This window comes from Netta rufina (assembly GCF_964035555.1).
Source record: "Netta rufina genome assembly, chromosome: 13".
Taxonomy (NCBI): domain Eukaryota; kingdom Metazoa; phylum Chordata; class Aves; order Anseriformes; family Anatidae; genus Netta; species Netta rufina.
In genome coordinates, this window is record NC_140136.1 from 16,376,168 (window position 1) to 16,391,647 (window position 15,480).

At 39.5% G+C, this 15,480-nt stretch overlaps 1 protein-coding gene across 1 annotated transcript in view; it reads left to right on the top strand.

The window, feature by feature from the left end:
* TOX3 (TOX high mobility group box family member 3) overlaps positions 1 to 15,480 on the top strand; it is a gene marked incomplete at both ends in the record, with an annotated part of 77,418 nt that overhangs the window by 56,210 nt on the left and 5,728 nt on the right. Inside the window, one exon of the mRNA XM_084294402.1 lies at positions 15,084 to 15,353. Coding sequence (XP_084150528.1) covers positions 15,084 to 15,353 — 270 coding nt within the window. The remainder of the gene's footprint in view (positions 1 to 15,083; positions 15,354 to 15,480) is intronic.

The window sequence follows — 15,480 nt, forward strand, 5'->3', positions numbered from 1 at the left end:
TCACGTATAGGACCCACACTTGACGGCCTGCAGGATATTCTGAAAGCACATTATTGAAAGTAGTTCAGAAAGGGATCCAGACACCTTATACCAGCAGTAGTATACATATATATTTCTGTTTTCTTTATACTTCATGGGCTAGATCTTTATAATTATTATTATTTTTTAACTACTAACAGAGTGGTGGGGATTAATTAACTGGACATATACTCAGAAATACAGGGCCATAAAAAGACTTGTCCAGTGCTCCTGTTGACCCGAGACTGTGGCCTCACTTCTGTGTTCCTGCGACATTTTGGAGCCCCCCAGAAAGGGGAGGAATGATCTGACTGTGGGGAAGAGATGAGGGATGGGGCTACTAGGCCAATTTCAGTGATAGTTCCTGGCAATTAGAGCACTAAAAACCAAGGCTGTATTAAGTCATCTCCAGAATCTGTTCACACTGTGTGGCTGCAATTGTGGTGGGAGAGTATATGGGGGCAGTTTCCACTTTCTTGGTGCATTACCCTTTCAGCTTTGGAGGGTCTCCCCACCTTTGGAGAGTCTTCTTTTGTGAGTTTCTCTAAGGTTCGTGCAGTAACATTCCTACTCCCAGGCATGAGACATAGCTGTGAGTCAGTTTATCATACTTAGCATTTTAAACTCAATGGTTGCCATTAGAATTAGTTTCTGTATTGCATATTAAAGCCAGGGTGGATGTTTAGCTTCAACAGTTAAGTTATTCTGTTTCATAGACCTTTTGCTAAACTTGTTGAAATGAAAATACAAATTTACTGCTGGACTATAATAAAGCCCACTATGTTATTATAATTTCATGTACTTTTTTTTTTTTTCTTCCTTTTTATTATTCTGGCGAGTGACAATTAATTAAAGAATTACAAATCAACACACGGCAAATTTCTCAGGATTTTTCCAGGCTTCTGGCTCCATCGCAATGTTTAATATTTCCTTTGAGGTAATGCAGAGTAGCTAGCCCTAATACAGAAATAAACACAAACTGCTCACTCTTTAGGAGGTACAGAGTTCAGTAATTCCACAGGCACAAAGCAGGGACTGCCTGAAACAAGCCTTGAAGGATATGATACTTCTTTTCAGATCTCATTATGCATGGGCTTTTGTATGCCCTGGCCATGTTGGGTGACGTACTGAGTGCCAAACACAGAAAAAAAATAATAAAACTTTAGAGTCGGGAATGTATTGCCTGAAAACTAAAGCAGTGGAGTGCATGTGTGCTGAATGCAAAGGAACTTGTTCAGAAATATGTAATAAATACCATAAGCTGGATCAGTCTTGTGTTACATGAGAGAGTCCCCCCAGTGTTACCAAGTGGTTTGTAACCTGACCTTGAGTTGCCTTGTCATTTTGCATATTTTCACTGAATGCCATTCTTCCATTAAATCAAGGTTTACATTAACTGCAATGGTAAGAATTTCTTCCCATAGCGGTCAAAGGGAAGATGTAGAGAAGCTCCAGCCTTCATATCCCAATAATCCAATGATATTTTCGAGGGTGACTGCCAATTCAAAGCTGTGGGTTTGGGACTTGTGAGCAGTTTTGTCAAAGAGAATTGATGAGGAATGGGGGGATTTGATACAGAGGAGCCACGCGGGGAGGTTCATGTGTCAGACACTTCCTGACAACTGCTAGATTTGTTTTGTACTGTGAGATGGAGTGACCCCTACCACTGCATTTTAGTCAGTGATCTTTTTCTCCTCTGCTCATAAATGCTGGGTGACATCAGGAACTTTAAAAATACTAACAGAGGGTCCATGCATAGGTTTCCCCTGAACTCATATAATGCTCCTTAGTTCTCAAATTTTCCAGCCATTAATCTGTATTTTAAAAATAGAAAATGAAAACAGTACATATTTTAGGTGAAAAATGTGCACTTTATTAGACTGGTAAATATTTATTAATAATATTAGAATTCATCTTTAAATTAGACATTTCATGAATTACCTTGCCTTGGAGCTATAAAAACTTTATTGCAGCAATAAAAAAAATGTAAAGGAGGCATTTTGACTATGAAATTTCATTTCATGGTCAATTGAATTTACTATATCAGAAAGAACTAAAGATGAGGCTGTAAAATAATTATGATGTTCGTATACACTTATAGAACAATGTTCTTATCCAGCGATACTAGGATAGTCTTATTTAAAGACTGTATTAATAATGTATTGCTAATCACTAAAGCTTCTTTAGCTGAATACAAACTTATTTTTTTTTTTTTTTAATATGAACTGCATTGAGTTTATTGGTTATCTTGTGAAGCATTAGAGAGCTTTACTGTAAGCCATATTTAATTTAGATAAATGTAGTCCTACCCTGTTGAAAAGTCCAGTAGAAGAATTTCACCTTGAAGAAATGTCATGAGATTTTAAATCACAAATGTTGAAAAAATAAAATGGGCTCGGACAGAATTATGATTAATACTGTGTGTCTTTGGCTTTTTGCTATGTACTACCTGACATGTTCACCTATAAACTTGAATGCAGAATCACCAGAGGCATGGTTAAAAATAGGTTATGTCAAGGTTTTCCTATGTCTCCCTTAGGGTATGGAGTTGGCTAGCTACTTCATAATACTTCTGCAAGTATCTCACATATTTCCCACAGGAAGACAGACAAAAAAAAAATATAATTCTTTTTTAACATATTCTTTGTGCATTGTTATATTGAAAAATTCATTCACAGTGCAAGGAAGATATTTATTCACTGCATAAAAATGTGTCCTAGCAATTATTAAAAGCTTGTATTGATGAATTAACAATTGCTCATACTGTTAAGAATAAGGCAGTTCTGGACACAGAGAAGCTGGATCCAGGCATGCTGAATTATACTGTGGAAGGAGTGTCAATTTGTCACAATGCTGATTAACTTCATTATTATTGGCAACAAACACAACACATTTATCTTACTTAACATCATTTTTTTTACGTTTAAAAACAGACAACGGCAAGAAAAAGAAAGGTGGAAAATGGAGGAAGGTAGATTCGTTTTCATATTTTAATAACATACAAAAAAATCCTTATATTCAAAAAAAATCGCTGAAAAGTGAAGTGCTGATGTACGTTTGACTCCAAAGAACATACGGATTTAAATGATGCAAATAATATTCTTGTAAATGCTTGAATATAAGTAAATAGAAATCAACAGGAATATCCTCATTAAAAATCAACCCCCAGTATTTTATATTAATGCTCTGTTTTCTGTTGAGCTGACCATAGAAAAATTATTTTAATCTGCAAACTGTGGCAATTCTATATAACTACAACTTGTGCTCCTGAGGGTTCCTTTTTTTTTTTAACACCTCTCTATAATCTGCCCAGCCTGCTGAGTAGCATTGACATCAGTAGTACATCAATTTCAGAAAGTGGATTATTTTTACTAGACAGCTATTGTGACATATTGGGTCAGTCATAAATGAAAGATATTCATGCAAGCATGCAATACTTGTAATGAAGTCTCACTCTGACCTTCTGTATGATTGATTCTGTAATTTAGTTTTCTCAGGCAGTGCCTGAAATGAAATGAAATCATGTTGAACAAGTTTTGAATACCCACAGTGCACCAGGAGAAGAAAAATCTGCAGCCCCAGAGGCTTGAGAGAGAGCAGCTGAACGATTTATCTCCATGCTATTATAGCCTTTGCCAGCATTCAACATTTTTTTTTTTTTTTTTTTTTTTTTTTCTTATTTGGCTTAAGTACTTAATTCTGCAGGTAGCTGTAAATGGGAAAATAAAATGCTGTTCAGATTTAAAATGACAGGACAGGAGTATGTGCAGGGGACTGATAAAATATCTTGAATAGAACTGACCTTTCATGTAGCTGAAAGTTACTGGGGGATTCATCCTCATAATTACCATATAGATTATTTTTATTTCTTTCCTGCAATGAAACATTTCAGAGAGCAGTAGTGCTGATTGAATGAAAATTGAACTTGTTAACATTCTTTTCAGCTTAGCCTGTTGTACATAACAGAAGGTTAGCTTTGATGAATTTCAAAATTCTCTTTCTGGTATCTAAGAAACAGTAAAAAAAAAGACAGTAAAATAATTGTCTCTTTTCAGTCAGATTTTTCTCTTTTATTCAAAAAAGTACAGATGTTACAAAAACAGACTGATAATTTTACATGTATTGCTCCCTATATTCCTTATGCTGCTGTAGAAAATGTGTTTCCTATTTGATGAAGATTTGAGCCTGTTTATATTTTATAATTGTTGCAATGCTTTCAGGGCATTCAGGATTCTGCACAGATAAGGCTAATTCATAGTGGAATAAGCTCATCTTTAATTACATTACTACTTAAGAGTGGCGCTGTGCTCAAACTAAAGGCATGATGGTGGGTATTGCTTTTATTTCAAGAAGACTTTTTAAGTAAACAGCACAATGATGTGGCTTTAAAGATCCAAGTTGCAAATTTCAGCTTATTAAAGGCTGCATAAAACAGAAATATTATTAATGTTTCAAAATAGTGGTACCTTTTATGTAAAGGTCAAAATCTTACAGAGTTTATTCCCAGATTATTAATTTAACTTTTCAAGGAACAGATTAACAGAAGATTAAAAATTGCTTTCCAGATAATTATTTCACTACTCACCTTCATGGCTTTAATTTATATGTTTAATTTTCCTATTACAAATAAACTAGTTTGTAAATCTCTCTTCTAATATCCAGTCTGTAATCTTATATTTAGAGAGAATGCAGTTGGTTTTCAATTAATACAACATTATAACAACATTGTTTAATGTGTTGCAGATGAAGCAGTTGTTTCATGGGTCATTAATGTGTTTAAGGCCTGGAACAGTCTTTTAAAACAAGCGCTTGTTATTGTTATGAACGTGTTTATTGTCATCCCTAATCCAAAACATACAACTGATTCTGGGAGGTTAAAATTATTCATTTATAGGAATAGCAGCTATTCTTACTAGGAATTATCTTCAGTTTTCTCATCTGTGTTTGTCCTTTGAGAAAAGTGGGCTACTGAACTTAAATTCCAGATTAACATCATAAATCTGGTTTGCATTGGACTTTGTGGCTGTTTAATAATTTGTGGTACCAGGAAAAAATAATCTCAAGACTAGGTAGTCATAAATTAAATGATGTTCTCTTGGCTCAGATAGGTGACATTTGGTCATATACAGAATCTTTCAAATGGTGGCTCATGCTTCATGAAATTAGGTTGTTTGGGCTCATTTGGGATTTTGTAACTCCGGTGCCTGTTACCAGGCAGGAAGTGTGTCCCTCTGTCTTCTGCCTGCAGATCTGGGCTATGGGCATCACTGATGAGCTTTCAAGTCTTTACAGAGATTTTTATTTATTTATTTATTTATTTATTTATTAAAATTTGTATGTGGTTAAATATTTTGCGTCTAATGACATAGCTGTGCATTTTTAGTCACTGTTCAGAGAGCATGTATGCCCACTTCACAGGGCCCCGGGGGAGGTGGACAATGGGCTGCAGCCCCGGAGGCCGTAGGCAGCAGTTGTTTCTGTACAGAAACTGCTACAACTTCCATGGGATATGAAGACAGCACAGCCTAATGATATATTGAATAATAGAGTTTTTAATAGTGTGTAGATTCTTGTGTCCTTGGTGACATTGTAATGCTTAGAGTAGATAATATAGTCACTTTTCTGTGAGACGTGCTCTTTCCTCCTATCTCATCGATACGGAGACAATAGGCCATCTGTTAATGAGCTGCTATGGTTGGAGAAGGAAACGGATTCTCGCGTTCTTTTCAAAAGTTGGTAATTCAAAGCAGAACAAAATCCTTAACCGAATCTTTATTCGTCGTCTGTTGGTCTGTGTAAACTATTTCCTGTCCGAGTAACCACGAGAAAGGACCTGTCCGTAGGAAACAGCGGCAGCCATTCCCAAAGATACCTGTCTGAATAGCAGGTGCTACGGATGCTGGGGGGAAAAGTAATGGAAGCAGGTTATTAACCTACCCAGCTAAGAGGGACTTCCACGTGGAAATAGAAAAATACACAAATATTGGCAGAAGAGTCTGGGGAAAAAAGACTATGCCTGCGTGATATTCATAATACCTACATCAGGATCCATTAACTCAACAAGATACTGGGAGGTGCCAAATGAAGGCATGGAAAGTGCTGCATCCACTAGGAAGCTGTCAGGAACTGGCGATATGCCTAAGAAGTGAGCTCAGAAGGAGTGTGGACATACCTGACTGTGGGCAACAGCTGTGTTTTAAGCCTGGGCCATGGCTTTGAACTCTTCTGCCTCCCGTGTTTCAAGTCAGGTGTGAGCAAACCCTGACCTGCTGCTTCCTGAAGTCAACCAGATGAGGCAGGTGCTGGTGCTGCTCTGCTGCATGTGTTGTACCTGGACAAAGGCTGCATTGGGTCCAGCTGCCTTCATTCTTGGGTCAGTTGAAAACTGCCTTTGCAATTCCTCCTGTTCTCTATTGTTACCAGCCACGTTTTCTCATGGACGGCTTACCCAATCCTCAGCTTTCACCTCCAGTTCTCAAGCCATAAAGAAATATGGAGTCTTTGTAGAGTTTTAGGTTGTATTCTGTGTTGCCAGGTAGCTGGAAAAAAAAAAAAAAAGGAAAAAAAAAAAGAAAAGAAAAAAAAAAGCTTGGTTCTGATAATATGGAAAATAATGAGACCTACTTTTATGATTTGCTTAAAAAAAAACAAACAACAAACAGAAGAAAAAAAAAATCCCAAAGACAAAAGCACAACACATCAGTACCAGCACTTGCAGCAGTGTTAAACAAATGTCACCCAACACCTGAGTGTGTCATTTGTCCCTCCCTGCCCCCCTCCCCACCCCACATTTCTCGCACAATTTATGTTACCTTTGGTAATGCTTTGGTAATGTTTGTTGGTTGTCATGCTTCCTTGCAGTCTCTCCCGATGATGCTTTCTGCATAATAAGGACCTTTGAAGTCTGCCTTTGATTTGGTAGCTGAAGCACCTGGAGTTGCAGGGGTTGTAACAAAACTGCTACAGCACTTATCTGACATTGCAGGACTTCATTTCAACTCTCCAGTGTTTGTTTGCAATGTGCCTTCACTGTTTGCATACAGCAGACCTAAGCTTGTACTGCTAATTTGGATAGAAGCTCCTCGTGCCAACAGACTGATCAGATCAGAGCCCAGATCTGTGATCTGAGTCACATGCGCCTTGTGATCATGCTGTTGGATCCCATGTCCAAAAGGAGTGTGATTCAGAATGGCTTAAAGAATGGTAGGCAGCTGGGGGGGAGGGGATATGGGGGAAGCAGCAGGGTACCTGCTTTTAAAAGTGTCTGCAAAGTGGTGTAAAACTTGAACTATGAGTAAGTTGTGAATGAGGTGATGCTAAAGCATCAGTCAGTGGTGGCCGCTGTGGGTGGATTCAGGGCTATAGCAAGCCCGAGTGTCAGCCATCTGCAAGAGCAGAGGCCCTTTCAGAACAGAAAGGCTCAACATGCAGCTGACACAACCAAGAAGAATTGGTCCCCTTCAGCCCACTTTGGGGACTGTAAGAGGAACATTTCAGGTCATTTTCAGACAGATGTGGTTCGACAGGAAAGTAGATGGGTGAGAACAAGTCTCCCAAACCGCAAGAGCTCTGTGCCAGGCTGGCTGGGTGACCTGCTTAAGCATTATGAGCATTATGAGGAAAGTTTTTTATCGCTTGCTTTGGTTGTGTGATTTTGCCCAGCTGTGAGCGTTTAGTGATTCCTCACCAGGTAATGCAGGTAACGTTAGAGATACTTGAGGCTGTTGTGAACAAGCTGGTACTGGTGGGGGCACAGAGCAGCAGGGCAGGGGGAGCCAGAGCTGGGGCTCAGGGCCATGTCGGTGTGGCAGGCGCCCAGGCTGCTTGGCTCCATCTCTTGGCTCCAGCTGCATCTCTGAGGTGGTGCTGCACCACCTGGCATAGGTGTGCTCCTCCTGCCTGCTCCCTGAACATCATTCCATAGAAGGAATCATTTTAACTTGTCTTTTGGTGGTCTCTCAGCATTGTAACCACCCGACACCACGGGTCAGGCTGTCTGCTGAGAAAGAAGTTCTGCAGTGCCCAGGGGTAGAACAAACACCAGCCACAGGAGAGGTCACTGACCTGAAAGAAAAACAAGTGGGGGGGGAGGGGGGAGGGGGGGGAAGAAAATCAAGGGACAGCAGATGAGAAAGATTCAAAGAAAACATGGTAAATTAGCTTGGAGGTGGTAGCTATAGAAGAAAATCATATAGGAAAAATTTATTTCTAGACAGAGGAATTTCTACAGACATCTGAGACTCGCAGAAAAAAAGGAGATGCTCAGTTTTGAGGAATGATTCAGTGGGCCCAAATGTTATTATTTTTTTTTCTCTTTCGTGCCCCTTCTCTGGGTTATGTGCTCTTTCTGTGTGTACAGAACACAGTAATTTCTGATGTATTGGGACTGGGGGAGCGCACAGACCAGGAGATTGCATGCTCTTCATGTCTTTCAAGCAGCAGAATGTGCGTAAGCCTCCTGTCACCAACCAATCTTTCAAATCCATCTGCAGATATCATTTTTTTTTCTCTGACATGTACTGTGTGTTGTTGTAGCCTTTATTTGGGAATTAAATTAGGTAAGGTTTACTTTACTACAGAGACACAAAGGAAAACCTAGTAGTGTTCTCATTGCTAGAAAAAAAGAAGCTGCTGCTTGTAGTGGATCTCCTGATAACTGTAGTTTGACAAATCATCACTGATCACAGTATCTGAAGGGGGGAGAGGAAGGACACTTCTGCAGTGGTGGCATTACCAAGTGCAACTGTTTTATACTCTATTAAGTAAGGATTTAATCTCTGACAGAGAAAAGCATCCTGTTAGTTTGATTTGTTTTGACTGGCAGTGAATTCCAATCTTGTAAAAATTTAGATTAATGGATTCTTTTATCTCTATTTTGCTCGTGGAGAAAAAGAGTATTGAGGATTTCTTCTGGAGATATGCTGACTTGCCCAAAACTAAAGGGAGTAATTTACAGACAAGCACAACTGAGGATTCCACTCTGTACATTGAAGTGCATTTGCTTCAACTCGAATACTTCAAAGCATTACATCAGCTTATGTTACATTGACAGTGACAAATTCCTAAGGCAAAAGAATATATAATGTTTTAAGTCAACTTCCAAAACCAGGGCACAGTGAGCATGAACATAAATGTTAGCTTTTGTGTAGTTATTTTTACTGGCAGATTTACCACAGACTTGACCACTTTTCTTAAAAACCTGGCTCATCTAGTATAGGGTCAAATCGCAGCCCTACATCTTGGTGGAGGTGTTGCCTATTTGCACGATTGAATATTGTAGACATTGATTTTAATTGAGACACCATTATTACACAAAGTGGTCTAAAAAACATTTTCCTAGTTATATTTCATATATCCTGTTGAATGTTTGTGGAGTTCAAAATTTTGTTGGTGTAGAAATTATCTGCAAACAATTCTCAAAATGCAGGAAAAGTGGAAATTATGTCATCTCTAGAAGTCATGGCTGGACCTCTGTACCATTTATCTATCAAAATAAATACTAGCTCTGTTAGTGGCTCTATTATCTACTGGATGCCTAATGACTTGGTATCAGAACAAGTAACTATCCTTTATTACCATAGTTTTTCCCTTTATTCTCAGGGGTATGCTTCACTTTGGCTGGATGAGGTACAGAATTTATTGAAAAACACCTTTAACTGTATACACTGTATAAATTAAAGTACTAGAGTTCACACCTTAATTTAAAGTCTCATTACTCTGTTTGCTTTCTTGGCTGTAGAGGAATTGATTTTTATCAAATTTTGAGAACCTAATACTTCTGCAGATCAAACTAAAATAATCTACATATTTTGCATATGCTGTGAGATGTCCTTTGGCATGACTTCTAAATATGACTAAATAGGACTTCTTTGACGTGACTCTAAATAGATTAGAATAGTTGAAAGTAGGATAATTTGTTGGATAGGTAACCTCACGATGCCTTTGATGTCTTCAACACATCAAATGATAAAACTCTTCATAATGGGTGCTATTGGAGCTATTCAGGAGTGATGACAGAAAGCCAATTAATTTTCAGAGGGACCATTAATTTTCAGTTTTGGACCATATTTTGCTTTTATTTAATAAATTTATCTAAACCATATTTTTTTGCAGTGCTATGTAGGATTATGATAGAGACCTGAGATAGTCACTTCAGTCTGTAGGGGAATCACACAAGTCATTTCTCTTTGGTTTTCCATTTCATCCATTAAGTCCTTTTTTGATTGTTAAACTGAGTAAAGTTTTGCATAACTTCAGTCCAAAACAGTACAGCATATCAGGTTCACTCAACACTTCCTTCTGTTCACTTGAGGAGTCCATGATTATTATTATTTTTTTTTTCAGAACTAATCTGTCATTTCTGCATTATGTGATGAAAATCCTGAATGCTTATGATGTTCATAAGCAGTCCTGGCGATCGGGGGAGGTCCCAGTTGACTGGCGGCTAGCAAATGTGACGCCCATCTACAAGAAGGGCCAGAGGGCAGACCCGGGAAACTACAGGCCTGTCAGTTTGACCTCAGTGCCAGGGAAGCTCATGGAGCAGATCCTCCTGAGAGTCATCACGCAGCACTTGCAGGGCAAGCAGGCGATCAGGCCCAGTCAGCATGGGTTTATGAAAGGCAGATCCTGCCTGACGAACCTGATCTCCTTCTATGACAAAGTGATGCGCTGGGTGGATGAGGGAAAGGCTGCGGATGTGGTCTACCTTGACTTCAGCAAGGCTTTTGACACCGTCTCCCACAGCATTCTCCTCAAGAAACTGGCTGCTCTTGGCTTGGACTGGCGCACGCTTCGTTGGGTTAGAAACTGGCTGGATAGCCGGGCCCAAAGAGTCGTGGTGAATGGAGCCAAGTCCAGTTGGAGGCCAGTCACTAGTGGCATCCCCCAGGGCTCGGTGCTGGGGCCAGTTCTCTTTAATATCTTCATTGATGATCTGGACGAGGGCATTGAGTGCACCCTCAGTAAGTTTGCAGATGACACCAAGTTATGTGCGTGTGTCGATCTGCTTGAGGGTAGGAAAGCTCTGCAGGAGGATCTGGATAGGCTGCACCGATGGGCTGAGGTCAACTGCATGAAGTTCAACAAGGCCAAGTGCCGGGTCCTGCAGCTGGGGCGCAATAACCCCAAGCAGAGCTACAGGCTAGGAGAGGAATGGTTGGAGAGCTGCCAGGCAGAGAAGGACCTGGGAGTGATGGTGGATAGTCGGCTGAATATGAGCCAGCAGTGTGCTCAGGTGGCCAAGAAGGCCAACAGCATCCTGGCTTGTATCAGGAACAGTGTGACCAGCAGGGCTAGGGAGGTGATCGTCCCCCTGTACTCAGCTCTGGTGAGGCCGCACCTCGAGTACTGTGTTCAGTTTTGGGCCCCTCGCTACAAGAAGGACATCGAGGTGCTTGAGCGGGTGCAGAGAAGGGCGACGAAGCTGGTGAGGGGCCTGGAGAACAAGTCCTACGAGGAGCGGCTGAGGGAGCTGGGCTTGTTCAGCCTGTAGAAGAGGAGGCTCAGGGGCGACCTTATTGCTCTCTATAGGTACCTCAAGGGAGGCTGTAGCAAGGTGGGGGTTGGTCTGTTCTCCCACGTGCCTGGTGACAGGACGAGGGGGAATGGGCTTAAGTTGAGCCAGGGGAGTTTTAGGTTAGATGTTAGGAAGAACTTCTTTACTGAAAGGGTTGTGAGGCATTGGAACAGGCTGCCCAGGGAAGTGGTGGAGTCACCATCCCTGGAAGTCTTCAAAAGACGTTTAGATGTAGAGCTTAGGGATATGGTTTAGTGGGGACTGCTAGCGTTAGGTCAGAGGTTGGACTCGATGATCTTGAGGTCTCTTCCAACCTAGAAATTCTGTGAAATTCTGTGAAATTCATAATGCTTACACACTGCTTCTACTTCTAGTTAAGTTTATATAAGAAATGAGCATGTGTTACTCTCTAAAATTTTCACAGTATTCTCAGTGGATTATTTTAAATGCACAAGCTTTGCCTTTTCAATTTTTATGTAGTAATATAATTAGGGTGTCTTGTGGATGTTTTACTGTAATAGTACTTCCATGCATTCTCTTGATATAAGATGTTTTTTGTTGTTGTTAAACATTTCTTTGTTTAACATTTCATGCATAATGAAATGCTGATCCTTTTGTTTCAATACTGGTCTTCATAAAATATGGGAAAAAAATAAGAGGTGAGATAACTGATGGAAAACTTGCTTTCTTGAGTATATACTCCTCCTTAGATAGATTTTGTTTACTCAGAATTTATATACAAATGCTGCGAACCTCGTTGTTACTATTGACCACCCTGCTTTCTTGCTACATACCAAACCACTGTATAGCCATAAACAATGGCTTATGCTTCCTTGTCTGAAAGCTCCTCTGCAGATACCAGAGACTATTGAGGCCCACAACACCAAACCGCAAAATAAAAATGAGATTCCCATTCCATTTTTTTTTTATTAATTAGTCACATAACTTTAATTCTAAGGGCAGAAAACAGATGAATTCCTGGTTATCATATGCACATAGGATGTAATGAGAAATGATTGGAAATGTTATGAAATATCTTCTTTTATATAGTAAGTCTTACCTGCTTGGTGCTGGAGAGCCAATTACAAGATGATGTTGTTCCTAATTTTAGCTTCTAGTGAAGTTTTTAAAGATTAAAAATTGGGAAGAGGTATAGAAGAGAAAAACAGGAATTAAATAAGTTGATGAAAAAACACAGAAGCATCAAATAGCCTCAGAAGTAGTCTCAGAAGAAGTGACAGTTAAGAATTCATGGGCTTTTGTATAAAATTAGATTCTGGGTCAATGCAAGTCAAGAGAATTTAGTCTCAATAAAATCGTACATGCAACTGAAATGACAAGACTTAGAGTAAATCGTTTGTAACCCATGTCATCATATTTCGTTGCCTTGGTGTAAAGGCCCAAAAGGCCTGTTTTGTGTAACAATAGAGAGAGAGCAAAGGCTAGCCTTTTAGGCCATAGAACAGCCCTACGAAAGTACTGCCTGCAATATAATGAAGAAAGTTGCTTTTTATGAGAGAAGGTAATTCTGAAGATATCCACCTTTGCTTTAACAACACATTTTTTCTTCTTAATGCAATAAAGCAATGTCTGTAAACTAGAAAAGAATGGAGTAATATGCAGAAAGTGATATCCTTTTAAAAAGACTTCATACGACTTCCAGATGCCGCTGCCAATACAATTCTGAATCAAAATGACCCTCTAGTTAACGGTCGTAAATTTTCACAGAAAGGTGCCCTGAAGCAAATGGGTATTTCAGTCAGTAAGTCTGATGTTTTGATCTTTCTGTATCAGTGCTTCACTTGTGGCACATGCATTCATCTCTAAGGAACTATGCTCCTTTACTGAAAATATTAAAAGACCCCAAGAGGTAGGAAAAGCAGCATGGTCCAGTATGGATGATGAACCGAGGGGCAATGGCTTGGCAAGTAGGGAGAAAATGAAGATGAGACCTAGTAGATAGGACCTGGATCATGAGCATGTGGAGTTAACTTCATCTATACTGGGTCCAGGTGCAACACAATACGCGTGCTTTTATGCTACAAAGTCTTTCTTTTCTATATCTGGGTTTCAGCAGAAAGACACAGGCATGCCAAATTCAGAATTAATAAGTTATTGCTATAAGGAAGTGGTGTGCTGCAGCACTTATACATAAGATGGATGAGGCAAGGGGAAGCTTCTTCTTTAAGAAGTGCATTGCTTCTTTGCACTACTGCACTTGTCCCAGATAAGAGGTTTCCAGAAGAACAGAGCCCACTGCCTCCACTGGGAAAGAGTAAGAGCAAAGTCACTTGGGATAAACCTCAGTGTTGATGCAGATTTTTGAACACCTATCTGAGCTTATACAAACTTAATAAGAGAGCACTGGAAAAGTCGAAATCTGCTGTGGAAGTCAGGTGGGCTCTATGCTGGGCTCTCAAGCATTGCAGTTTTGCTTAGTGGCATTTCATTAAAGATCACTGTACCTGCTACTAATTAGGTTATTAATAACGTGGGTTATTAATAATGAGGGAGTTTTCAAAATCTAGTGTACTTGTCATGGTTGTGTCTGTTTGAACAATGGCTATAGATTGATCAAGTTGCTAAATCAATTTGTGAGCTATTTTTCTTCACTTACTAATTGGTTTTAAAATCTTCTATTTAAATGTTCCCTTATTGTGTATTGGTCTGTGTATGGTTAAAAAAATAACAAAACTGAGTTGTTCATAGTCAGATTCCAGTTGACTTTTACCTTTGGGGTCTGACTTCCTTTTATTTACAACTGTGATAAGTGTTGTGTAGATGAAGAAGGCAACTTAGTTTTTGCCCTCAAAAAACAGTAGAGACAAAAACATGCAAGCACTTGAGTTTCCAAGACATGAAGTACAAGAAAAATAAACTGGTGATTGGTGCATAGCTTGCTACTTCCACATGTGTTTGATTGTTGGATTAAAGATAAAAACGTATCATTTTGTATGTTGTTGGCAAAAAAAGGATTTTTAGGAGTGATTAGGATTACTTGAACAGTCTTCTAGAGTGCTGCTGTGTCTGCACTCAAGATGTGGCAGGGCGATGTTCTTTGTCTGAAGGGGATTTAAAAGTTATTTTAAACAGGGTTGTTTTATACCTACTGCTGTTACTGGTAACAGCTATGAATAATTGAATGTCAGTATAGGAAGATGCTTTTCTCTCCACACTCCCTCTCTGTTTTGTTTGCTTTCTGCATTTGACAGCAGTTTGTCTACTCAGTTGCAATGTTTTCCCTGTGTCATCAGTCAGCCAGTTGTTTATGTGGGTATTTCACATGGCATCAAGAGAAAAACTGTTTAAAAATGGGGAAATACAATTTTTATTACCCCCAAAAAATGACTGGGGGAGAAGCAAAGTCTGAAGCAAGTGTGGTAACTGTTGCTGTGTTTCATTTATTAAAAATATATATAATTTGTTAAAAAAAAAAAAAAAAAAAAACACAAGCAGACAGTTTCAGTTGTGTGAGCCTGTAAAAATAACTTTACTTGCTAATGCTATAATGGTCACTGTTAATGACTACTGTTTCAATCTCTTTCAGGATCAGAGTCACACACAAGTTTCTCAGTACCGCCAAGACCATTCTTTGATTATGAGATCCATTGTCCACATGACTGATGCTGCTCATTCAGGAATTATGCCTCCCTCTCAGCTTACCACCATTAACCAGTCTCAGCTAAGCGCACAGCTGGGGCTAAATTTAGGAGGCACTAACTTGCCACACACTTCTCCCTCCCCTCCTGCAAGTAAATCAGCCACTCCTTCCCCATCCAGCTCTATAAATGAAGAAGATGCAGATGAATCAAATAGAGTAAGTTATTCTCTGCTTTGTAGTGAGTAAGCTTTACATGTCTGTATTCTGTGTTTTCATGAATGTGGCGATGTCATCCCTGCTGCAGTGTGGTCATATAAAACACACACTTTACTGTATTGTGGGA